This window comes from Lissotriton vulgaris, chromosome 8, assembly GCF_964263255.1.
Source record: "Lissotriton vulgaris chromosome 8, aLisVul1.2, whole genome shotgun sequence".
Classification (NCBI taxonomy): domain Eukaryota; kingdom Metazoa; phylum Chordata; class Amphibia; order Caudata; family Salamandridae; genus Lissotriton; species Lissotriton vulgaris.
Genome location: NC_141696.1, coordinates 1,208,455,783 through 1,208,483,395, shown reverse-complemented (window position 1 = coordinate 1,208,483,395; position 27,613 = coordinate 1,208,455,783). Strand labels below are relative to the sequence as shown.

The 27,613-nt window shown below is 43.5% G+C and overlaps 1 protein-coding gene across 2 annotated transcripts in view; it reads left to right on the top strand.

The window, feature by feature from the left end:
* The window catches only part of ALG5 (ALG5 dolichyl-phosphate beta-glucosyltransferase), a 208,601-nt gene that overhangs the window by 67,905 nt on the left and 113,083 nt on the right, over positions 1–27,613 (top strand). For both annotated transcript variants that reach the window (XM_086935089.1, XM_086935090.1), the window contains 3 exons: positions 10,554–10,622; positions 14,263–14,355; positions 26,727–26,840. In XM_086935089.1, the coding sequence (XP_086791215.1) occupies positions 10,554–10,622; positions 14,263–14,355; positions 26,727–26,840 (276 nt within the window). The remainder of the gene's footprint in view (positions 1–10,553; positions 10,623–14,262; positions 14,356–26,726; positions 26,841–27,613) is intronic.

The following is a 27,613-nucleotide window of genomic DNA, read 5'->3' as shown; positions in this document are numbered from 1 at the left end:
TAAGTGCCGCGTTTGACACGGTTTTATATAAAACGCTGCTGCGCGCTTAAGTAACATAGAAATACAGGGTTCCTCTCTAACATGGTTTTCCTTCTTTTTTAGCCAGTGTTCTTCCCAGGAAATTTCCCCTCTCCATCACCCCTCCCCCTTTGCATCCCACCAGCAATCCTTCCGTTATGGGGGCCCCCAGGTCTCCTCCCTGAGCCCTACCCTATTCAATAAAAATGTCCAACCACTTGCTAAGGTCACAAAATCATTTGGCCCCAGGCTGTTATTGTACGCCAATACTCAGCCGGTTCTATCACTCTCTGACAACGGAACGTAAGACATGGCCAATTTTCAAGAAGAAATGCTTGAGGTGGCCAAGTGGAAGAATAGCAACTGCTTGAGACTAAATGCCAACAGAACGGAAATTCTCTTGTTAGGGAAGCACTCCAACTCCTAGGGAGACCATTGGAGACCAGTCACTCTCTGCCCAACCCCAAACCCAAACCTGCTATACAAAAAACCTTGGAGTCTGGGTGGACAATACTCTTGCTTTCGGACCCCAAGCCAAAGCATTGACTGGCACGTGCTTTGGATGTCTGAGAAGCCTCAAACCCACAATTGGCTACTTCAACCCTTCTATCAGGCAGACCATCATGGCAGTTCTCGATTACTGCAATATCTTATATCTAGGAGCAAACAATTTGCCACCAAAAGAGGTCAGACTGCCCAGGATGCAGCAGCAATGCTGCTCATCTCACTGCCATCATTTTGCCCCACCTCCAGGCTTCTCCATAAGCTGCATTGGCTCCCTGTGGACAAGCACATACACTTTAAGACCCTGTGTATCGTCCACAAGATTCTTCACTCCCAGGGGGCCCCATCCTAAATAATCTTATCTCTTATTACCTACCTTCCAGACCGCTTCTCTCTGCCAACCTTAATCTGGTCATTGTTCCTCTAGTCAAAAAGGTAAGAGCTAGAGCCTCCTTCCGAGCTCTGGCCTCTATTCTGTAGAACAAACTACCCCTTTTACTCTAGAAAACCCAGAACTGTCTTCACTTTAGGAAATTTCTCAAGTCCTGGCTCTCTTCCAGCGGGATTTCCCTTGTCCCCTCTGCTTTCAGGAGTTCGTAGTGGTTGTACCTCTGTTACTGGTCTAGCACTGGGAAGCCCCTAGCTTGGGACAAGAGCTTGCCAGAGCAGAGTTCACACCAAGATGTAGATGATGGGGATGACTTGTCCCTCTCCCATTATTCTGATGATGTCTTTTACTTTGCTTAACAGAACTTCATTGGGCTTGATACCTCACCTGAGACAGAACTTAACTCTCTACTTTGGGCAACCAACAAAAGACTATGCCTCCTTTGCAGTGGTCATCCAGATTCTAGACGAGGCACTAAAATTTCAGCTGCCCTCTGTTGAAATCAAAGCAAAGGCTCAGACAGAGATTTTGTCACCTGGGTTAGCAACTTCTGCGGCCTTACTTCCTTTTAATGATGCTCGTACTGATACTTGATTGCTATCTGATCGAAGCCCTGTTCCAGACCGCCTGTGAACAGGCAGGTGATTGGATGTTCCAGCCTGGGGACCAAGATTTCCTGCCCAAACAGTCTTATCTTTCTTTTTTTGCAGGTCTTAACCAGTAGGGTGAATCTAAACTCTTTCCTAACCAGTCCTCCCGTAGGATTGAAACGTTTGGGAAACGCATGTATCTTCCGACAACCTAGCACATGTGTGTATGCTTGGCTGTTAAACAAATGCTCTTAAAGCCAAGGCCAGCTAGATCTTGCCAACAGTAGTGGAAGACCTTGGGACCTTTTTTGCCCAGACAATCCATGGTTGATTGGATGCAGCCAAATTTGTTATCCACTCAGGTCTGGAAACTACATTCTGCCTAGGAAAAGCAGTCGATAACCGTGTTGTCTTTTGTAGACATGTATAAGCGATCCATTAGATTCACATTCACTTGTAAAGGATATGTCTTTTGCTGGGTCACGCAATTTTGAAGAGAAAGCGGACTCTGTGTTTAAATGTTTCAAGGACAATAGTGCATCAATTGCAGATGTTTAGTGGCTATTGTGGTTCATGCATTATCTACAGTACCTGGTAGACTTGGAGCATTTTCAGTGTGCTGTGCTCTCCTGCATCCTCACCAGCGTCCCTCTGGTTTTCATGAAAGTGATGAAGGTGGTCGCTGCACATATTCGTATGTCGGCAGTACCAGTATTGCTGTACCGCAACGATACATATCAAAGGTGTGCTCACCACATGCATCGGGAAGACTGCAGAACTTTTGACATTTTTGAGTTCACTATCAACGAGCCAAAGTCCCACTCGATTCCTTAGCTAAGGCTTTCAATCATGGTGGCAGTCCTACACACAGTGGAGGTCTGATCTTCCCGCCCCCCCCCCCCCCAAAAGTAACGAGTCGAGAACATTTGTGCTATGATCTCGATATTTCAGTCTCAGTCCTGCCTTTTACAGTGACCTCACTTCTGAGGCTTCTTGCATCCTCCACTTCAACTATACCTGGCTGCACACAGGCTCTTCAATGGAATGTCCAGTGGGCCAACCATCAAGGAAATTTAGCCTATTCTATCCAGGTCTCTAAAGAGACTGCTTGAGCTTTGTAGTGATGAGTGCTCTATTGCAATTTGTCTAGCACCAGGCCCCTCTCCCTTCTGTACCTAGAGCTCACTGTGGCAGCTGAGATGCCCCTGCTGGAATGGGGAGGTCATTTGGGGGAGGTGTAGATCAGTGGGCTGTAGTCTGTAGTGGAAGGCCAGCTCCACATTAATCTGATGAAGTTGCGGGCTATTGGTGTGGCTGTGAAGGTCTTCCTGCCATCCACTAAGGCGAGGCTGCTGCAGGTTCTCACAAACAATCCCACCGTCATGTGGCACTGCAACAAACCGGGCAAAATGGGTTCCTCTGTCGTGTATCTGCTCCTTTGGAAGTGGTATGAAAGTCGGGGTATTTTCCTGATTGGGAACCACATGCGAGGGTCCCTCAATTCAAGAACCAATAAACTGAACAGGTGGTGTCTGGAAGATCACAAGTGGTGTGGTCCATGGCGTCTTCCAACAGTGGGGAGCAACCTAGCTAGATCTTTTGCAACTGTCAGACGCGCATTCTCAGTATTGCATGTTGAAATTTTCGCAGGGGCAATCGTTATGAGAAGCAGTAAGCTGGAAAAGAATGGAGGACTGCTGTACCCCTTCCATGTCCATCTCTCCTGCCCAAAGTTCTGAAGAAGTTCAGGAACAACCATGTTATCCTGGGTGGCTCCAGACTGGGCCAGGAGATTTGTGGTACCTAGACCTTCTGGGCCTGAGCATATGTCCTCTGATAAGGCTGTTACTTCGCAGTGTCCTCCTGCCTCAGCAACCGGACCAGGTCCTCCACCTGAATCTGTGCAATTTACACTTACATTCATGGAGATTGAATGGCAGAATTTGATCTGCTGCCTGTAGTGGTGAAAGTCATCATCGCTTCCAGGTGCTCTTCACAAAATCCATTTTAGATGGGAAAAATTTGTGGCCTAGTGTGGCGTTCACAAGATCCCTTATGAGCAAAGTTGTCAGACGTCCTTTTGTTTGTTTTCTCATAGGCCCAGCAAGCAGCTGATGTGGGCACATGTAATGTTATTTGTCAGCCCTTTCTATGTTTGCCAAGTTAACCATCCTTGTCTAAATCACCGGTTGTGAGGAGATTTATTTAAGCTTTGACTCACATGTCGCACATGTGATGCCACAGTGGGATCTTAACTTGGTCTTGCCGTTCTCTTTACAACTCCATCGGCTCATCACATGAGTAAACTTCAAGCACCAGAAGTGCAACTGCACTATGCCTTCTTTTTTTTCTGGAACAACTTGTGCTGAGGACTCAGGCAGCCTTTTTACCAATAGCTGCGACTCCTTTATATGTTGGGCAATCCATCACTTGACCAGCGTTCTTTTTCTCCTCTTTGCCTTTCAGAACTGTAAGAGAGGCTGTATCGATTGGATTCCAAAAGAACTTGCAGCTTTTACATTGATCATATCAAGGACCATCAAGTGGACTATCAACTTTTTGCGAGGTTCTCCGGAGTAAAGAAAGAGAAGGCTCTGCAGAGGAGGGCTGTGTTGAGGGGCTAGGCCTCTGTATTGAGATCTGCTATGACTGGCCACAAATCATCCCCTGGAAGATCTGAGAGCCCATTCCTCCAGGACTAAGGCTGCTACTACGATGTTGGCTTGCAGAGTCCCTGTGATTGACATCTAGCACGCTGCGACATGGGCATATAAACAAAACACTACTGCCTTGCCAGCTAGATCCATTCGGACGACAATGTTGCCCCTCGGGCTTGCAAGACTTTTTTATCCGAGCCTCTTCCACTTTGTGAAGGTATCGCTTTGATATGTATTCTAAGGTTCAGTTAAAAGTGTACATGAGAAGAACAAGTTACTTACCTTCACTAACACTCTTTCCGGTGGATACTCCATCTCAACACAGATTCCTCACATCTAAAAAGATCCCAAGTTAGTATTCAGCACACTGTTACCAACAAATATTCTCGCTCCATATTTTAGGGTGCAGCAATGGAAAAGAGCAGATGTAAGTACACAGGAGAAGCACTTATTATGGCTCGCCTCTGCTACATCTGCAGCGACGTGGAGACCTACACGTTGACTCCTAGTGGCGGTCTGGAGCACTGTTATTGAGAAAGTTTTCCAAATCTAGTCTGGCTCCTTGAGAGTGTTCTACTGGGAGGAACCTACGATTAAATCGAACATCCACTAGACAGACTGTTACCAGAGGTAAGTAACTTGTTATTTTGAACCATTCATTGATGCAGTACTTCTATAGCATGTGTTTAGCACGTTTAACTGACTTTCACAGTGTGGAAGTAATAATCCTACGGAGGACCTCCTTAAACATCACATTCCTTTTCATTGTGTGCCACTATGTTATATTTTGCTTTTATGGGATGGAATTCACCTTGGTGGGTCACTGCAGCATTTGCCTCGGGCTGTATCTCCGAGATCTCCACATCAAAAATGAATTCTTTTTTTTAATAAATCCTGTTTAATTTTATAGATTACCTGAGCAAAGGAATAAAGTCAAATCAGGCTGTGACCGGGACCTTTCTGTTGGCTTTCTGATCACAGCCAATTAACTTACTTTGGAATACCACTAATTGATACAAGTGAACAGGTTTCTTAATTATGCCGCTCTTTCACTGCCTTGTTAATTATATCTGCAGTAAAATAGTACAAGTGGATGCCCTTTGATACTGGGACACTCCTAACACAGATGTCCTATTGAGGTCTACTCAGAGTGTGTTAAAGCGCGTTTCTATCGTATGGCCATGAATCTCATCAGCATTTGGCTTTGGGAGGGGAAAAATCTTTGTATCATCCTTTTATCCCCTCCCTTCTGAGTATATTTCATGGTTTCAGAATTCGTTAGATGGAGAGAAAAGCAAATTAAGGTGCACCCATATTTTTGGATAGAAGTGAGAGCCAGAGGCTACTGACTGCAGTATACTTTTTGAGACTGTTATTGCCAAGACCACTTCTCCCGATATGGCTTTACATAAAATGACTTCTTATGAAAGTGAAGGAAGAATGCTAACGGACTACAAAATTGTTAACTTATTATGATAAATAACATATTACCCTCTTTTTAAGAAGCAGAGAAGAGATCTATTCTCGAGGTTAAGTTGCAACTGGAATCAAATGAGTTTGGCTCACAAAGAGAGTGTTCCGGGAAAAGTACTATGTTTTCAGGTGGCCCAGTTGATGTTTCTGTAAAAAGATTTAGTGTTTAGAAATAAGCCAAGATTCAAAATGATTTATCAGGCTCTCCACCAATGAGTGCTTTAGAATGTTAGGCAAAGGTGATTTACCTATAGTCTTTTTAATATATTTATATCCATTTTGTTTCTGTGATTAGTAAATCTGCATCTGAAGCAGAAAGGTTCCTTTGAATTTAGGATCTTAAAAAAAATCTGAACGTTTCTGTGAAGTCAGTGACATTTTGTTAACTCTAGTGACCTAATCAAGACAAGAGATATGCATGATGCATTTTCATTTTCACGTGTGTTTTGTACGCGAGTGCTTTTATGTTCATGATTTCTTCTCTCCTTCAGATATTTTTTACATGTGGGTCCTAGGCAGGGTTTAGAGCTTTGTTTTTAGAACACATTCACAATGATGCTGCTCTTGAGACCCTTAAAACCCTTTCCTGGTCTTTCATGCATAGGAATAAAACAACATTTTCTGAATGAAGGTAGTAGTGAGAAGTTATTTGTCTTGTTAAAACTAGCACTTGTTTTGAAGTACCTCTTCACCACCTTTGTTAACAGAAACCTTCTGTAATATCGTCTGCTAGTACCATCATCTGGGATCCATCGTAATTGCCATTATTAACAAGCAACGGGTCTCGCATTTTCGTATTGCAATGACAATGCCTTTCATTTATGTGCATTTTGTACTTCTAGTCGCTCCTTGCAAGTTTTCTAAACACATAAATAAGGGGCGTGGCCGAAAGCCGACGGGAATGGTCGCTTGCTAGCGCGACTCCCGACCCTTGCCCGACGATCCGCCTCAGTGATCCGTTAACAGACCGGGGTTTCCTCTCCCACTAAGGGGAACCCCACCAGGAAACGACTGTGCCTGACTTTGCGAAGTACTGGCCCAGTCGGAGCTCCCTGGAGGCAGTTAGACCCGAAATGGAGAAGTCCCCCGGGGCCCGCAAGATGGCGGCCGTGTCGGAGTCCCGGCCGGCCTTCTAAACGGCCTCGGCGGGGCGTGGCTGTACCCAGATGGGGGTTGGAACCCGTTTTGCCTCTGTGCCGCCCATCGGACCTGCTCTCTACCCTGCGGGGGGGAGGCGGGCCACCTGAGAGATCGCCGGATCTGTCCCTGGCCGGTGGGGGGTGACGCTGTGGGGGTCCCTCCCATGCCGGGGAGCCATCTGCGTGACTCCCCGGCTTTGAGGCCTACCGACGGCGGACCTCCGATTTGCTTGCGTCCTGCTGGCTGGGCCCGCATCGCGGATGAAACCCGTCTTGCTGCTTCGCTGCCTACCGGGCCCCCTTCCACCCTCCTGAGGCGGGGCGGACCTCCAGTGAGTGCCTTGCAGCCACCCTGGGCCTACGTGAGGGAGGACAGCGGGATTGCTTACGCGCCGGGGCACATTCCAGGCGACGCCCTGGCTTTGGAACTCTTCATTTCTAAGGCTCCGGTGCGCTTTCCTTTTGTCCCACGGGGACTTGTGGCTCCCCCACCTACGACCCACGAACAACGTATCCCTTGGAGTCGCGTGGGGTGTGCCCTGGGGCCCCTGGCGAGTCCCTGCTTTCACCGACCCTGCTCCGGGCCTGCTCAGGGGGGCTATAGCCGGCTTTGTGGAGTCCACTGAAGGCCGAGACGGTGGTCTGAGATCCCGTGGGTGAACTGGACACCTGCCTACAGCGCACGCCGCACCTGCCCTGTTCTGCGGCGGTGGCGGCACTCCTGATTGTTGTGCCCTTCAATGCCCTGGCACTTGTGTTGCCTCACGCACTACGTCCGGATCCCTAGATGCGGGGCGCCCTGCACCTGTGGTCCCATGCGAGGTGTGCCCTGCTGGTGCTGCGGCAGTGGTTCCGAGGGTTCTGTGAAATGTGCTCCTGATCAGCTCCAACACCGTGGGAGAAGTGCTGACCTCCATCCTTTAACTCGACTCTACCTGCCCCGATTGTTCTGAGGTTCCATCAGACGGGAGTGATGGCGTCCGGCAAGGGGTCAAGGCCCCCAACTCAATGACAGATTACTAAGATCTCCTGGGGCGCCAGAGGGGACAACAGAGATGCAGCCCCCCCAAGAGATCCGAAGCTCGCGTCCCCCTCGCAAGGAGCAAAAACATTCACCCTAGAGAACGTAATGGAGGCCATCCCTGGAGTCCGCTCCTCTCTTGAGACTCGAATTGACTCCGTGAACATTGAGTGACCCTCTTGCGTGCTGACTTGCGTAAAATGGACACTAAAGTTAAAGACGTGGAAGTCAAGACGGCGGCCTTCATTGATGATACTTCCACACTTCAGCAGCAAGTCGTCCAGCTTCAGAAACAGCAGAAGCAGATGCGTGAACAGCTGGACGACTATAAAGGAAGGGCGAGACGGAACAACATCCGTATCATTGGGGTCCCGGAGAGAATGGAGGAGCCCTCAGCTGACCTCTTTGTGAAGTCCCTGGTTACGGAGCACCTTAAACCGAAACACCTTTCGAGTTATTTCTCCATTGAAAGAGCACACGGGGTCCCGGGAGGTAGACCTAAGCCGGGGGCCCTCCCCCACCCCATCATTGCGAGGGTCTTCAACTTTAGAGACCGTGGCGCTATACCACAGGCTGCTAGGTCTGGCCCGCATTTTCTTTTAGAAAATACTTTTATCTCCATGTTCCCGGACTTCATGGTTAAGGTGCAGGCGAGGCGTCGCAGCTTTCTGGAGGTCAAGAGGGCGTTGGCAATGTTTTGTTGCGGTTATGTTGTTCACTTTTGTCCTCGGCAGAGTCTCCAATGGTCATCTAGTCTCGCTCATCTATCCTTGCGCCTCCAGCAGAGACGTCTTTAGTTTTGCCTTCTTGCCTGTCCAGGGTCCCGTGCAATATTGGCCAGATCAGCACATGTTGTTAGTTTCCGGGTTATGAGTGGCAGATCAGCACAAGTAGTGCATGCGGGCCATGTGGTCTGTAGGAACCAATGAGACACCGCTAGACAGTATTTAAACAAGGACAGTGTAGCAGTCTCCCATTCACATTTTCCAAAAGGACAAAGCAGGAAGGGGAATCCCTGAGCTAATATGGTGAGAAAGGAAGCCTATAAAGTAGATGGGATTGACGTACAAACAGCCTATTTAAATGATTTCCCTTGCATATATATATTCATGGGTGTAATAGAATGCGGGTGTTTCTTTATTTTAGAGCACAACGTAAGCACATCGGCAGGTGGGGAGGTATATGTACTAAAAGTCCCTCTACCGTGGACCTCATATGCGGACCCTTGGACACTAAACTAGAAATCTGGAGTTCCGAATTGATCCGTTCAAGTATATACGGCAATTAGGAAACTGGGATTATTCAAGTCTGTTTAAGAAGGTACGACATAAAATACAAAAGAGGAGATGTACTGCAGTGTGTTTAGTTAGATTATATGACAGACACCCTCTGGTACAGCAATAGTAATATAAAAAATACTCTCTATTTATCAGGGGGTCCAGTAAATAAACCATTCTTCAAGTCTGCAAAAGAAGTACAAGAATAAGTGCAAATATCAACTCCCTTTCATTCAGGTGAGAATAAAGAGAATGCCTTTGAGGCATACAAATTAATTTGGTGATCTATATAGGTATCTCCCAAATTGAGTTTGATGGCGAAGATATGCGAACAGCAATGTACGTCTATATTCCCCCAGACAAATGGGTTATTCGCAGCAGGGAGAGTGTAATACCGTAAGGGTGTATTCATTGGTTATACAGCGGGTGATTGTGGAGTATTTTTGGAGCCAGAAACTGTACACAAATGTGGGGTAGCTTAAGTGCTCAAGCAAAAAAAGTTTCCTTGTTTGAAGGTTGTAAGCAGGAATGAGATGCCCTGAAGGACAAGCTGTAAATATCCTCATGAAATGTTGATCTACAGTGTTGATAATTGGAGAAATAATTTTGATGTAAATTATATTGGCATATCGTATAAAGAGATTAAATTGAGCTGTAACACATGTGAGCATGTATAAAACGAATCATTAAATTTACGAGTTGTGTTAGTAGAATGACATTGTAAATTTCATGTATAGTAGAATTATTTTAAGGTTTTTAAATACATATTTCTTTATATACTTGTTTGTACAGGGTATAACAATCAAACATACCACAAAGAAAAGGGAACATAATGACTGTCTTGATAAAGATGGAATAACTAGGTACCCATCGAAACGCGTTGACTCATTTCTATACATTATCCCGAGGACACTTTGGACCTGTAGATACAAAATAGATTATATGTATCCATGCTAACTTTGCTAAAATTATTCCCAGGGAATTGTTGAGTTAAAAGACAAAGCATACTTTCTATCATTGTTCGTCCTCCCTATTTTTTTAAGGTACTCTGTGGTAAAAGTGTCATAACATGTTATGTCCTGATTTGATGAATTGTATTGTTTTTAATTATGCTGAAATTATGCATTGTGTTTTATTATAGGTGTTTTTATAATATTTGTGTTTTAATAATATTCACATGTACTAAAGAAATACATTGACTTGTTTGCACTGCTTGCTATAGTAGTATCATTGTTTGAGTGTTTCAGGGACTTTGAGTGAGATCTTTTTTGAGTTTATCTATGTGTTCTATATGAATTAAGATTTCCACTATTGATAGGGGGGTTCTCGTTGATTGGGTGAATCCAGGGATAATTTGTTTTTTTGTACACTAAAAGAAGACAGCTTAAGGCTAAATATTGAAGTGTCTACAGTGAGCGACCTGTTTTTGATGTATTTATATTTTTATCCAGCTGACCATAAAACCTCTGCTTTTTGTTTCATACAGACTCTAAGTCCTTCTTTCACATATGAAGTGATTGTAGTTGATGATGGCAGTAAAGATCAAACTTCAAAGGTAAGAATCATTGTCACTTGGACTTGATTTTTAGTTTCTCTCTGTGCAGTTCTTGAACTGTTTTTCACTCGAAGATACAACCCTCTACAGTGCGTGAGGTGAGTTGCATAGTGCAGTATTGCAGCATTGATTGCCCCTAGTAGCAACCAAAATGAGCCGGGTGTTCTATCATTTTTGTCAACTCGAAACATACCGCCATGGGTTTTGGTTCTGCCCGTTGTTTAATTCATGATAGCTGCCTATTACAGTTCCCCGTTTTGATTTGACTGTTTTCCTTCCTGTTTTTCTGTTTGTCCCACCCTGAATAGTATTTTAGAGTTGTATCGTTCCACTATGTAACTAGAGAACTATTTTTCCTTTTGCATGTTTTGTAACATTTGACTTTAACAGCAAATTAACACACTCCATACGTTGGACTGTGACTCTGCTCTGTCTTCTTTCCCGTTAGACGTTTAGCTGTGTTTACACAATATAAAGATTTCTTTGTTAAATTCACTCACTAATGCGGAAAATCTGCATATCAAGGTCGACTTTTCAGTAGACTTTTATAGTAAAAAAAAGGCAGGCATGTGGTGAGTCAATAGGATTGCCAAGACACATGTGCACATCCATAAATGACAAACATTGTAGGGGAACTTTCAAAGGTTAGTTTTCTATTTCCCTCTGATACTCTTAGGGAAACTAAGTATGTTTCCGTTATGGTAAAGAAAAGGGACTACTTCTTTGGAATTTAGAGTGTAGGGCCTATACTCGCAGATTGTCCATTAGAGGGCACCCTCTAGCGCAGGTGTTGGGAAGAGAGTGTATCCATTTTTATTATGAGACATATGTATACTTAGGTCAGTGCACCTACTTTAGTCACTAGTCCCTGTCCTTTTGCTTACTCTTCTCATGGTAAAAAAGAAGTACCCATGAGAGAAAAGATAAAAGAATACGGAGATCGAAATGTGTAACTACCTCTCTTTATCAAAACTAGAGTGTGGCTTTTGTGGATTCCTACATATTTTCTTACCCTGAATACCCTGCAAACCTGTACTTCACATATGCAGTGGATCCAATGCACACCATAGGAACAGTCCAAATCTAACTGTATGCTAAGCAAACTGATACTATATTCAGTTCACACGGTTCAAGTTTTGACCGGTTCCTGACCTGGCAATAGTCCCTCGCACACAGGTGTAGTACTGTTTTTTTATTTGGAGAAGTGTGGAAATCTCTGTGTGGTGCGACGTTTGTCAATCACAACAAATTACGGAACTTTTCCTCCCACAAGTATGAGAAAATTCAGCTTTTTCCCTATTTGCAGGGCATTCTTGGTAAGACACATTAATGGGATGCACACCCTTCTGTCTAGTTTTCAGAAATGTCAGGGGTTGGTAGTGCCTGCCAACTCTGATAATGCATCAGTCCACACCCCAAACTGATTGAAATTCAGTGGAAAATCTATTGACCTGCATTATTTTGTTTGACTTTCAAGTGTATATCACCATGCACAAAAGAATCCATTATGTAAAGCAACCTCTGAACCATACTGAAATTGTGGGTGAACTCAAGTTCAGAGTAGTACGAGTAGCTCCTATTCCTAAACTCTTGATTCCTCATCACATTTCAAAAACGCAAAGCTTGCCCTCAATCCCAATTTAAATTTTATTAGATTGTGCTTTTTGAATTGATGTATGATCCTGGCGCATTATGAAAAGTTATAATGAAAAATCATTATAAGCCGCACTTAAGTTGAATTCTTGGTTTTGCGTGTTTTTTGACAAACAGCAAGCGGAAACTACCCTCATAATAGTGTAAGTATGATTGGTGCAGTGGTAGATTACTTGTGTAGGTCAGTCTTCAGTGCAATAGTTTACAGACGAGAACGTATCCTATTTCTATTGTTTTGTTCCTTACTTAAACTGTTTTTATATATTTTTGTTTTGGAAAAAACATAAGCAACTTAAACTATTGGTTTCAGAAATGTATAGCTTTCAAATTTCACCCATAAGTTTAACAACTGTTTCCTCACAGTCTGCAAGTAGGTAAAAACGGCAAACCTAGGAAATTTTGACCACAGCTTAGAAAATTGTAAAAACTTTGGGGACTTTTTTTTATACACAACTCAAATCTGCCTGTTTTTGATATCGGTCATGATTATAATCGTAACACAGCAAATCTTTTGTTGTGGAAAACAAAAAAAATTATCTTACACATTACTTTTTTCCTTTTTCTAAAATAAAAGATGTTGACACACATTGGCCGTTTCTTTGATTCTCTCCAGCAGAAACCACAAAACTGAGGCACCTTTAGAAATCCCAACGTGTGGGGGAAAATGACACCAATTTAGCCTGAATATATTTTGTGAAAATAAATTAATGAAGGCTTAAGTGTAGACTACCGCAAATATCAAACAAGGAGCACAGCACTTGGGGAATAGGGTAGATAGAGGTTCAGCACGTAAGCCGTTAAGAGGCTTAAGTCATTGATAGACCGGCATGGGACCTGGTGGCTTTGTCTGTACCTGGGTCACTACCAAAGCATGTGACCTCTGTGTCTGTAATGCAGTGTAGAGTGCCTAAAGAAAGGGAAGCCAGACTGTACGTAAGTTCACACAATGACAGGAGAAGTTAGAAGAGAAATAATCTTTCTTTTCCTCTAAAGGGAAACTGACTTTCACTTGGAGATGATCCTTGATAAAGGACGAGTGATCTTGCCCCTTCTCAAGACATAATAAATATAATTACCACCATTTGTCCTCTTCCTCATCTCTTCAAGTGAAGTCGGTTGAAAAGGTCTACTGTAAAACATACATTGTGTTTTAAGAGTCCTCCAAGCTTATTGCAGTTCTGGTGAATTTAGAGTCTAAACTATAGGTTACTCAATCTTCACTCACTCAGCTTCCAGTGTAATAGTTCAACAGTGTTCCAGAATTTTTAAAACTCTGGACCTCCACAACCTCTCTTACCTGTGCTGTAATTGCAGTGTTTGTTTCTGATCTGCGAGGAACAGTCTTCTTCAACACTTAATGAAGCTGGCTTCTTTACTATGTTGTCTTAGTTCGGACTTGCCTAGTCCTTACCAGCCCAGCACCTTGTATGGAGTGGGTATTGATGTTGGTGATATCTGGTCCATTACTTAACTGCTGCCGCGGATCAATACTGCAGATCTGAGGTCCAGTCTCACAGGTCTCTTAGTTTAAGTGCATTGAAAACGAGATGCGAGATAATTGGCTTTTCCAGGTGTGTGATACGATAGTTAACCTTATGCCTCACGGCTCACTCCAACTTTTGTTATGAAGAACTGAATGGCTGATGCAAATAGATCTTTATAACATTCTTGTGGTTTGTGTTTTCATACCAGGACTCTGTTCTATTTTCCTAGTCACTCCTGTTCTCATAGATGGTACTGAAAATTAACCAAATAGATGCAAGTTCCTCACCTGCTATCATTGTTGGGCTTGTGGGTCCTGCATGTCTCTACCATGGATGTTTGCCTGCAGAATTTCTAATGGATCAGTGTGTTAAAGTTCCTGTACCTATGTGAGTGTATGTTATCAGTTGAGATCCCAGCACCCCCAGATACTGCAAGACAATTATTGTTTTACTATTTTTCTCCACACAATATGAATGTCCAGCTGGTTTTGGTTGTATTACAGGTTGCCTTGAGGTACTCCAAGCAATATGGAAGTGACAAAGTGCGTGTCTTAACACTTGTTAAGAATCGTGGGAAAGGAGGAGCTGTCAGAATGGTAAGGAAAGTTTTTAGGTCTCCGGTTGAGCATTCATGCTACTGGGTATATTGAGTATAAATGCCATTGATTCTGTCTTTTATATGATGCCATACGGTCTCCATCCAGACCTACAAAAGTAAAGATATTTCAAGTGTATTGTGATACTTTCATATATTTGGAATCCCACTGTATATTGCACTGTAATATAGTATGTTGCACTAGGTTCACTGTATTCTTACAGTATTATATATGGTTTATCTTTACATGGAACAATATTGTGAAGTGTTCAAAGCTCTCTCGCTCTCCCACTAGGTGTACACTTCACAAATACAATACATACATTCTTCATACACAATATGGCATATATCTGTTATTCTCTTGTCAGAGTAGCATTATCACTGTGCTTCAAGGTCTTGTGGCTAACGTGTCCTGACCTTCTTTTTTTTTTTTCTTAACCCCAAATGTGAAATCCCTCTTAAACCATGATGATCACCCTGAGACCAAAGTGCACCTTTTGTTACTTTGGAACTATTCTTTGTCCCTCATAGGTTTATATTTTTAGTGTAGGTTCAAATAAAAAAAAAGCTTTGGCAAAACCAGTAGGTTTTAAGCTTGACCAAAAAAAAGCAATGCTTGCTAGAGTTCAGAACTATTAAAATGATTCCTTTGCATATACATTCCATTGAAGGGTTAAAGAAACAAATGTTTTTTTCACTAAGTATAATTTCCAGATGTAAAATTGCCCCTTATGCATTCCAGTGGAGGTTGAAAAATACACCCAGACAGCTAATAGAAAGATCGTCAGAGTAAAGTACTCCTGTGGGGTAACAAAATATGCGCTTGACAGTATCTTCAGGTAACTGCTTGAGGTTTCCTGAGCTAAATATGTCAAGGACTATTTGATCAGAGTATGATTTCCAGATGTAAGATAGTCCCTTATGTATTCCAGTGGAGGTTGTAAAATACACCCAGACAACTAATAGAAAGACAGTGAGAGTAAAGTACTCCAGTGAGGTGATGAAACATGTGATTGATAGTATCTCAAGCCAGAGCCTGAAGGTTCTTGAGCCAAAGAAGTCCGTAACTTAAGGAGGTTGAACAACAGCGATAGAGTATGTATAGAATACATTACGTTTGCCATAAATGGTGCGAGGGCATTATATTAACAAAAGGATTTACAAAGTCAATATGTCTGTATTTGCCTTGAAATATGTGTTTAGGAGTTGGCGCTGAACAGGACATTACCGAAGTGATTTGCGTTTTCTCAACCAGCTGGTGTTGCAGTGCTTTGCACTATTTTTTTCCTTCATGCTGGAATTTTTCATACTTTATTTTCATGCTTTACCGTGAGGTGCCTTCTCATGGTCAAAGGGGTACAGACATCCCTGTCCCTGCTCTACTTCTGTTTGCAGAATTTGCTGATTACACACCTAGCGTTTACTTTCTCCTCAGCAGGGTAATCTCTTCTGCACAAATTACTTCTTTCTTTTATTGAGGTGTAGATGATGATCCAGGAGGCCCTTGTCAGTTGTGTTAGGCATGCCTGAGTTATAAAATATAGCAGTAGCAACTGCTAAAATATCTCAAAATCATGGACATATCCCCTCTTGCTAAGAAATGTGCCTTTTTTTATTTTACATGTTGGAATGATTTGTAAAGTTAACCAATTAAAGCGTCGGAAAGCTTTCAAATTTGAAGGAAAGTCTGCAGAATAGGCTGGAAATTTTCAGATTTTATGGGCAATCCCACCCTCACTGCTAAGCAAGTCTTTTAAACGAGTTTGGGTTTGCCATAAAACCATGCACTGTTTCCACATTTGATTATATCGAACAATAAATAAATGAGGAATTTGATATGCATTGTAAATTGGTGCTTAAATATGTGTTTGATTTGGGAGGCGCTAGTGTGCGTGCAGCAGGATGGCTGCTTTTTAGAGCAGATCTGCCGGCCATAGGGCAGTATCCGACCCTAATCCTGACAATCGCTGCAGATCTGCTCAGGCAAATCGCAGATTCGGAAACTGGAACGCGGCACGATCCCTACGAGCCCGCCAATACTCGCAGCAGGCAGCCAGAGGACCATCATCGGTGCCCGCAGGTTGAGTTAGAGGGCCGTGGCGTTCACACAAGATGGCTGCCACCAGTGCAGAATGGTAAAGACGGCACTGCTGGTGTTTAGCTGTGTGGTGGGCCATATCAGCTTAGTACGAGCTGCCGAGGTAATCCTTAGGAACGGAGCTTCTCCACGCTGATCGGCGCTGCGGTTGCAGGCTGCGATGACGAAACACGTGCAGAAGGGACATGATGGCGGCCGCCGGGGACTAAAGCTGAGACGGCGGCTGCGGAGCAGATACGGAATTGATCGGTGCCCCAATCGGCTGGCGATTGAGGTACCTGAGTTGTAGCGAGGGCTGAGAGGGCCCGGCAGCTCCGTCTGTCGATAGTGCGGAAAACATGCTGTGTGAGCGGTGCAGGGGGCCGTGCAGTGAGGTGCATCGCTTTGGCTGTGACCTTGGACAGGGGTTGTGGCTCCTGACTGACTGAGTAGACTGGATCTACATTGCGATTCGCACTAAGTGAAAACAGTGGAGTCTGGGCAAGTGGCCACACAGCAGACAGGTGACTGAAGTGCCTGTCTGTTTGCAATCACTTTCATGGATGGGCAGGAGATCGTTCCAATGAGCATGCACGGCATGCTCACCAAGAGGCAAATTAAGTAGAAGTGGACCTGAAAGGTATTCAGCTTGGTGAGAGAATACCTGTTTAATAGGGGCATCACACATTGAAGCTGCAGCGCAGGCTCATATAGCCTGGACAGTCCTCTGGGATGTGGGGCCTGTGAAAATTAGAACTGTGGGAGGCGATAACTCGCTAGGAGAGTCTCCGGAAGCTGAGAGTGCTGCTGGGAATAGCGTCAGTGACAACACAAACTTGCTGATGGCTGAGCTGGTGGAAGCCGCAATTCATGAGTGGCCTATTTTTGCATGTAGCTACTCCGTTAAATAGCCCTCGGCACTTCCATAGTGGACAGATGTGAGAGCTATCCTTCTTTTTCATGATGGGAAAACTGACAAATCGCACCTAACCTTTGAGGCACAGAAGCCATCTAGGGCCCAGCAACATGCTCTATCAGAATCTGAGAAAAGCCCCACCGCCCTGGAGAGGACATTAATGGTACTGCAGACCAGCTTGCAGTCGATAGAAGGCAAGATCGATGCCCTAAAAAGCGAATGGACCATTTTGCCACTAGGCTGGATAAGCAGGGGGCACACATAGGTGGAGCGGAACAGCGGATTTCCACTACTGAGGTCACTCTTCAGTCAGTTTTATCTAAAAGCCTAGATATGGAGAAAGTGCTTGCGGTAATTCCAGCAAAGAATCAGGTTCTCGAGGCGAGATCTCGTCGCACTAGTCTCCGCATTCTTGGGCTGCCTGAATCTACCAATACATGCAAGATGGAGGTCTACTTTGAAAAGATGATCAAGGAGGTGTTCCAGCCAGAGACCTATCCACGGTGATGATGGTGGAGCGTGCACATAGATCACTGGTGGCGCGCCCAGTTCCTGGGGCCCCACTGCGGCCAGTGATTGCCTGGCTCCTTAACTATCGTTTTAGAGACACAATACTACGCCTGGCAAGGCAGAAAAAAACCCAGAAAATTGTCTTTGATGGTAGTGCGATTGAGTTTTACCCAGACTTCACTGCTGCCGTCCAAGCGGCTAGATGGAAATTTTTCCTTGTCAGAGTGGAGGTGGATAGTAAACAAACGATTTATGAACCCTAAGAGTGCAATGGACATCATAAAATCGTGGCAGAAGAATCGTAACGTCTCGAAAGCTCCAATGTCTGATGTTGAGTGACTTACTGCTCACTTGTCGGTTGGTAAGAAAGGAGGCGTGATGCTGTTCTTACTGGGAGTTCAGAACTGGGTACGTATTGATTGTAGAAGTATATGCTCTAAGGAATCGCCATAGAAAATCTCATTATGAATATAGTGTGATATCCTTGCCGGGGCATTTGGTTGGCTTAGCGGTCTGTGCAGGATTAGGACAAACTGTACTATTTCGAATTGACTCAAGGGACGGTAATGTAAAATTTAAAACCATGCATGCGAGTGTGCAAGATGCAGTGCTATGTAACTAGCTCGGCCACCTCCCTGTATCACCGGGATGCAGCACCTGGAGCCTGAGACCCCCCCAATAGGGCGCACCCCTAATGTCTTGGGGCTTTCAGGTTTGGGTATGGCTTCGGCCAGTTGAGGAGGCTGAAGTGGGTGGGAGTGGTGGGATGGGGTTTGTTTGTGTTGTGACCGCTGTACATGCATTTCTTACATATGCTTGGTGGGCTAACTGGCTGAGGAAAGGAGATAGGTTGTCAATCATTAAAGCACAATACCATAAATGACATCTAAGGGCTGTATAATTAAAATGATGACGTCGAATTTACGAGGACTCAATAACCCAAAGAAGATATGGCAGGTTTTGGGGTATTTAGATAGGCATGATGTTAAAATTGCTTTGTTACAGGAGGCCCATCTGACCAAACACCTCAAGTAAATGTTGGTAAAAGGTGGCAGATACTGTTGTGGCCTCCTCATACTCTGCATATTCAAGTGGAGTTGTGATACTACTCAAAAAAGGGTTTCGGGTTCTTCACACTGACATTGACGAGCAAGGTGGCCTCGCATTAGTGAAAGGCTCCCTGGCAGGGACAATAGTTGTTTTGGTAAACCGTTACGGGCCAAATGTGGGTGACCCTACTTACTACAGTAATGTGTGGCGGAGGCTGAGGACACTTGTTCGGATTCAGATCATTTGTGTGTGTGTGGGGAGATTTGAATATTTATCTGGACCCAGGGATGGACAGGTCGGCGGCTACAGATTGTACTGACGGCCTGCCTAGTGAGTTTTACAAAACTTACATGGATCAACTGGCCCGATGCTGGGTGATGAGTATGTCGAGGGCCTACGATAGAGGTGTATTGCCTCCCACTCTACGAGAGGCTGTGATTGTGATGTTATTAAAGCCTAATGAAGACCCAAAAAAGTGTGAATCGTATTGCCAGCTGTCCTTAATGAATATTGATGTTAAAATATTATCCAAAAAAATTGAAAAGAAGCTCCAGCCTCAAGTGCCAACTCTGGTGCTGCCAGATCAGTCTGGATCTGTACAGGAGCGCTCCACAACACACAATCTCCGAAAGTTGTTTGCTGTGTTCCACTATCTGGACCCTGAGATGAAGGCGGCGGCGGTATTCTTAGACGCCGCTAAAGCCTTCTACTCTATTAACTTGGGATATATGTTTAAAGTGTTGGCTAGAATGGGGCTTCCTCGTGCATTTGGGCAATGGATCAGATTGCTTTACAATGAACCAACGGCAAGGGTTAAGGCTAACGGCTGGGTGTCTGGTTCAATCCGGATTGAAAGGGGAACTAGGCAAGGGTGCCCGCTTTCAGCAATGTTATTCTCTCTCGTGCTAGAACCTCTAGCGTGTAAGATTATATGGCAGCATAAGTACGCAGCACTGGGGTTTCAGCAGCGGCCAATAGCAATATCATTGTTATACTGTTGTACTTTCGAGAGCCAGAAGTTCATCTTGAACCCTTGTTTAGGGATTATGTCAAGTTTGGTGGCTTCTCAGGATTGAATATCAATTGGGGTAAGTCTGTAATACTGCTCCTTACGCAGGGTACTAAGGCGCAAGCGTTGGGATTCCCTTTGCAGTGGGCCCAGGATACCATTAAATATCTTGTTATATGGATACACAGGGACCCGGAATGTGTGGTTCAAATGAACTATGGCCGTGCACTAGCGAAGTTGACGGAATTGGTATTTGGGTGGATACTCCTGCCGCTTTCTTCGGCAGATCGTATCGCGGTGATAAAAATATCTATTCTGCCTAACTTTTTGTATTTATTTGTAAACCTCTCCGTTGTGCTGAATAAATCGTTTTTCATGTATATTGACTGTGACATGGGCTGGAAACGGGCTGGAAACAACTGCACTGCAGTTGGAGTGTTATAGTACAACCGTATGAGAGGGGCGTTTTTGAAACCCCGGATTTAAGGCTGTATCACTTGTGCGCACAGGTGCAGTTTGCTCATTGGCAATTTGCGCAAAGTCTTTTGCCACACTTAGTGGTGGAGGCGGACAATGCCCACCTAATCCCGTTTACGGCTGTGCTACATCACTCTCAGCCATTAAACTCTATAGAGTCCACATTAACACAGTAACATGCACCGCTCGAGCGTAGAGGGAACTGCAGAGTAGAGCGGGCAGGGACCATTTGTATGCACCGGCCTTGCTAATGAATGCGCACCCAGGTATATCTGTTACTCTGGAACAGCAGGCATTGGATATTTTGAGGTCGGCTGGGATCTTTATCCAGGTGTCACCTTAGTAGCTCTGGAAGATCTCGCAGCTAAAACCGCTTATACTGTCATGCTTGGGTTTATATTTGTGAGGTTATGTGCAGCAGTAGGGGATGAATATTCTGAATACCCTGAGGAGCCGCAGGTTTTGAAGGCACTGCAGACGCTATTGACCAATAAAGACAGACCAGGCTTGATAACAAAGCTGTACAGGGCTTCATTGGTGGAAAACCAGATGGACACATCCAAGGCATACGAAAAAGGGGCTATGCAGCTATTATCATAGGAAGATTGGACAGTTTGCTGCTCACTGACGGGCGAATTGTAATCTTAGGATTATACATTTCAAATTTTTGCATCAAATGTACTACATGCCTGATAGGCTGCATAGCTACAGCAACGGGGGGACTCGCAATGTGTGAGGTGTGGTGCGAAGGTGCAGACTTTAGAAATCTGGCCTGGGACTGTGCACCTGTGTCACGGTACTGGGTTAGTGTCACACAACACCTCACAAAGATGTTTATGGAGACGGTGGCATGCACACCGCAGATGTGTTTATTAGGTCTGTGTACAACCGTTAAGTCATGCAATCGCAGGATGCGGCTGTTACTTTAATGATGGCTAAAAGAGTGGTGGCCAAACATTGGGGAGGGAAGTCTGCGCCTACTGTTGCCTCCTGGTTTAAGGACATAGCTTTTTGTAAAGAGCAATTGAACATATATGCTGAAGATCTGCCGATATCTTCTAGAGCAAAGGATATTTGGAACCCGGTAGAGGTTTACCTTGCAGAACACCCTGATGTTTTGAAATAAAATAGGACACTATGAATATCCCCTTGAAGTTGGGCGAGCTACAGGTAACATAAATATGGTAGTGGTGATGGCTGAAAGAACTTCGCGTGGTGGCCGATAAGGAACAATGCGTATAATGTGTACTGTGGTTCTGTTGATATTTTGTACGGTTAACTCTGTTTCCTTTGTATCTTTAACATGTCGCACTGAGTTTGTATACAAATGCAGATGTTTGTAATGCGATGTAGTATACTAAAACAACTTAATAAACAAATATATTTTTTTTAAATGTCGTTGATTTGCAAATTCTGGTTTAACGCTATGGACTCTGTGGTACAGAGACTGGGTTGGGATGGGAGGGGGGTGATGGGATTCGTGTTCCCGTTCATGGACTCAAAAGGTACCAAACCAGGTCCACAATTCTTAGACTTGCGCTCATGAACTATTACAGGACTAGGTTCATCGCCCTATGAAACGGGTCGACGAACTGAGAAAGTGTACCAAACTGGGGTCAGAATTCCCTTTGGGCCTGGAGGTCAGAGTGTGCTTGCAGTGCCCCTTATGTAGCCTTTTATCGTTTTATTTTCATAATTTGGAACACTCTGTGCATCCTGTAATGGTACCTGCATCAGAAATTTGTTCTGACCTGATCAGCTATACAGAGTATTCAGACTAGCTAATCCAAAATGGACCACTGGAGATAAAGCTCCCTCTTCCAGCCAGATCTGATTATTGTATTAATTTATTCATGAACTAACAGTCAACATATGAACATATTGTAACCCTTCAAACCCCACCATATATCTTTTTGGAATGCTAATTTCTCAAATTGCTGAACAGATTTACACCAGACCAAGCATAACCACTCCTTTTGAGTAAAGTTTTAACTTCAAGTTCTGTGTAATTCTGTTTAGTGTTTTTTGAAAAGTGACGAAGCACAGCCCCTTTTGCTGTTCGCAAAATATTCACACATATGAATCACAGTGCCATATTTTAAAATCAAGCCCAACAATTGTCTTTTTATGGAATGTCAGACCTGACGGCTACACAGCTGCTATTGCGACTGTGCAGTACTGTGATGAACACAAATCTGCACATTTATAAAGCCAAAACAAAGCTCACAATGCATGTGCCTACCATAGTAGAGCATGCCTGTCATGAAACAAACACTTTGTTTTCTGTTACCCCAAAGTGCATATTAAAATGACTCGACAGAGCAAAATAACTCTGCTAATAGTCATAACACCTGTATTCAGGTTCTAGTTAAATACCTAATTTATAGCAATTTCACATGCCCGGACAGTATGGCTTACTCCATATATGCTGATCCGCAGCTTATAATGTGCTATTTATTACCATTTTTGAGGAAGGGGAGGGGCATCACGCACAATATGAAGCTTCACCTCTTCAGCGTCCTGATAACTCGCAACAATTGATAATGGTAATAAATAACATATTACACCCTGCACATCCCCATCTATACTTTATATAGTAGGTATTTATTTGTGGTGATGTATTCCCCCTTAGGATACTGGTCAACTGAATGTAGTGCTTGTTGTGTGATGACCTTGCAATATAAATAAGTTGATATGAATCTGGTACATCTTTCCTGCAGTCCTGGTATGCCATGACTGCTCAGATGCCAGCCACGCCCAGTAGAGGAGACAATCTTGCAATACCTGAGAGATTGAAAACGACTGGTAAAATCCAGCAAACCCACGTTCCGATGCTCTTTGTAAACAGAAATTCCTTATAATGTGATAAGAGATGCATGTTTAATATTGACTAAGCCATTTGTGTTAGATTATCTATTACAGTTAGTGCTCAACTTTCACTGCACAACCTCAGTTAAAGGCAATTGGGGTCCAGCGATATTAACAACAATTCAGTGAAATAATTATCCTTCCCTGGGGTTAGAGCTTATCTGTAATATTTAGCTTTGCAATTAATTACTACTTTAAAAAACTTTTTAAAATTATTTAAATCTATTTGCTGGAGTGGAGATGTATTGTGTTTAACCCCTTCGACGCTCATGACGAGCTGGGCTCGTCATGGCGTAGCCCGCTCGCACGCTGATGACGAGCCCAGCTCGTCACGCAAAGTGCGATTTTGAAAAACCCAGCGCGCTAGCGGAATTCCGCTAGCGCGCATGGTGTTAATGGGGATTACCTCTGAAACCACATTCACTAGGAGCAATTGACATACCAAGCACGTATTGGAAAGTGATCACTGTTAACTTATTTGGTATTTTTTTGCTGTAACTTTACTCTGCCCCTTGTGCCTACTTCCACATGCTAATATCTTGCTCCTACTTTTAACGCTACTCACCCCCCACAGCCCGAACAGTTAAGTAATCAACCATCTCCATACCAAATGCTTTGTAAAAGGTATTCATATTATTTCACATTTTATTTCAAACTCCAGACCAAAAATACTAAAATATTATCTACTGCTCAAGGAAGGGCTGGTACAATTTTGAGAAACGAAACTTAGCAACAAAAATTTTAATAATTGTTGGTTAAAGGTAATGAAGAAACCAACCTTTTCCCTCCAATAGATCTGTGATTTTAAAGGGATATTTTTGAATCATTGTCCGTTTTGATGAGATATTGTCCCATAACATGGCTTCTTATCTGTGTATATCACACGGACTGTAGACCACCACATCTAGGTGCAGCAAACAAAGCAAAAAATTGAGAAGTACCAAAATGAAACTAGAGCAATCAAGGTTTCACTGCACCTCTAAACCGAGCAGTGACTGGATCTGAAATATGAACAGGCATTGAATTCTGTACCTTTGTGTTATGGATAGCAAATTTCCTCTGCCTCCAAGATGTACACTTGTAGAATTTGATCTTATGAACATATGACCCAAAAAGGGCTCATAAAAGAACTCTTTATCTGCTTCATAGTGTGGCCCATGCCCATGTATACACTTTAAACCCAAAAGGACTGATTTCGATGTCTGGTGGAATTCCTTCCACCTGACACCGATTCGGTCCTGGGACAGACTGACACCCATTCAGCAGTCCCGACCTCCTCATTAGGATGTACCGAACACTGTTCAGTCTCATTCCTGTATTTCACTATGGGAGCATGCATTGCGGCCGTAAACCAGCCGTAGTGCATGCTCCAATAGTGAAAAGGGAGGTGCGGTTCATCCCTGCAATCTGTGGCAAGCACCTACAAGGTGCAGGGATCAACAGGGGGGCACCATTGGTTCCCCCTCTTCTTCCAACCGTAGGCCGTGCACCAATAGTGGCCCCCGAACACGCTCCTCGATATGGTTTCCATGTCGGACAGGCCTGCATGGAAACCATGTTGAAACCGCTCATTGTAATCTCAAGGACGGATAGGCCCGCCCTTGAGATTAATAGCCGGCTTCCGACTGGCAGACAGGCTCTCTACGAGCCCATCGAAAGCCAGCCAGAATGACCGGCCCGTTTCCTTTCCGACCGCCTCCATCATAATGAGGCGGTCTGAAAGGAAACCGATCAGCCCGTTATGATGCAGAGCCTTTACGTGTCACATCGTAATCTGCCCCAAAGTCGCCATTTCGAATCCCGCTCTTGCCTTTACTAATTTACTGTGACTGCTGTAGCTTGGGGACCATGTCACTTTTCTTTAAACAAAATGTAAATTTCTTTTTTTTTTTCATCTGTATTCCGAAACTACTTCTGCTGCAGCATGACAAATGCAAAACTGGCAGCATAGTACAGAGGATGTGGATCCACTGTTCAACTTCAAAACCGGTTTGGGATGTTTCTCTTTTAAAAAGTCTTCTCGAGCTACTCTGCTGAAACAGTCTTTGTGTAGAGTGATGCTTCTCACAGCAGGTAGCATTGGTGCTGTCTTTTGATTGGACTACTTGACTGTCATCAGCCTCTCTGAAGAAGTTCCCAGGAATAGACCAAAGGGTAGGCTGGACCTAGACAAATCCTCACCTATAACATCAGAAACCAGCACCTCCTGCCCTCACCATTCCCCTGAACCAGATTGCAGTGCTCTGGAAGAACTAATCAGTCACTATGAAGGTGATGCCCTATCACCTCTTCAATCCCTAGGCTTAAAGCTATGTAAAAAGAAGTTATTCTCAGAGGATACATTAGATCTAAGTTCTCTATATTTTGCAGTGACCTATTAACATAGAAACTGTTTCTCATCTTCATCTAACTATTTTCATGATATGTAGAAATCAAAAGATTGCAGTACTTATTCCACACAACACATGGTTAGCATACTGTCCTTGCATTATTTCACGTATTTTTTAGTCCAGCAATTTCTCCAGATAATCCTTGCTTATCAATTCGAAATATGACCTCTAATATTAGGTTGCCCTTATTTGCTGAAGGGTGGTGATATTGATTAAAAGAGCATCCCATTGCTCTTTTGCATGCAAGGCTTAGTTGGTGGAGAATATGGTTGTTTCCAAGAGATTACCCTGCAATATCATGTGAGCGCCGTCAAAGTCAAAACTGTGCCTGTTTTTACAACACTTTTGTATGGTGTCTCCCACTCTCGAAACACATGAAAAGTGCTTCCGCAAAAGGCAGAAGTAAATGGGTGTTGAAGAATGAGAAACAGACCCAACTTCTACATTTCATGGGGACAAGAGAAAGGTCTCCTCCCTGAGGATCATATGTAGTGATGAAAAAACGGAATTTGAAAAATATGCAAGAACTCTCTTTACTCCAAATGCATAAACGTATGGGTTTGTAGGTCCACAAAAGGAAAATTATGCTTGCCATTTCATGTGAGTGTTGGATTTGTACGTTTAGCTCTTAAGGAACTGTGGATCTCCAAGAGAGTACATCTAGGACAAATATAGTCTTGTTTCTTCAGGTGCAAATTTCTCTTACTTTTGTGAATCATGACTCCCTGAATCTGCACTATTGATTGAGCTGGGGCCGCTTGTGAAAAGGCTGTGCCAAAGGTGGCCATCTCAGCAAGCCACTTATCTTATGATCTGAAACATAGGTAATAAATATACCATGGCATAATAAAAGGACCTTTCTGTATCTTAGCTAGTTCTCCCCATGGATGATCACAGTTTAACCACTGTTTGTTTGACCAGCATCTCTACCCTCTCTTAATTGCTTCTTTCCATCTCAGGGGGTAGTGGAAACTGCCTAGTTGCATTTTTAGTTGTGTGTATCTTTTATCTTTTTTCACAAAGTTCTGTTTTTTATTCTGTTGACTATATTTAGTAATTTGTATTTTTAATTCAGGGTGTCCTTAGCTCACGAGGGAAACAAATCCTAATGGCTGATGCTGATGGAGCTACAAAGTTTGAAGATCTTAACAAAGTAGAAAACAGCCTTAAAACGCTTCAGCCGTGGCCGGTAAGTAAACACTTTCATGTAAAATATGGGTTTTACATTATTTAGATTACACCTAGGGCATAACATGTTGTTCGAAAAAGGGTAATGGAGAAAAGATGTATGGGGGAAAATCAAACTATGCACAGTGTCAAACATTCCTCAGAGGGGAAAATACATAAATTATGTTAGAAAAAAACCTAAGTAGATTCTCAGAAACATAAGCGGAGAGGCATTGAAATAAAATATTCTTCCCAAGTCAAAACTTGATCTATTACAATAGACAGAGAAAGAGTGAAAGTCTGTGGATGTTGAGGGGGGCCCTAACATTACAAGTAAAAATAAATTACTAAGCCATTTAGTTTTTACATTTCTCCCTCTTCTGACTGTAATCCGGTTGGCTTGGGTCACTTTATGAGCACTGCACAGCCTTTTATGGTGAGTCCTTTGTTCACATCGAAATACTATGCCATAATAACGCTGGTAAAATAGGGTCTTATCGTTCAGTGAGTCTGCTATCCTTTGTGATGAGAATTATCAAGTTATGATCGACACTTGTGCCTATTCTGTTGTTTCATAGAGTATTGGACCTCGGCTGCCTTTTTTATGTTGATTTTTTTATTTTGTTTTTTATGTTGATTTTGTTTTATGTTGATTTTTAGAGGATACGTTTTGCTATATTTGCTTGCTTATTCTACATGTAAAAACTTGCAGGAACCTTTCTATTGATGGCTTTTATATTTAGCTATTTGCACCTTACGTGCAAATGGTGTGCTCCTTTCATGTTTCTTAGTTTA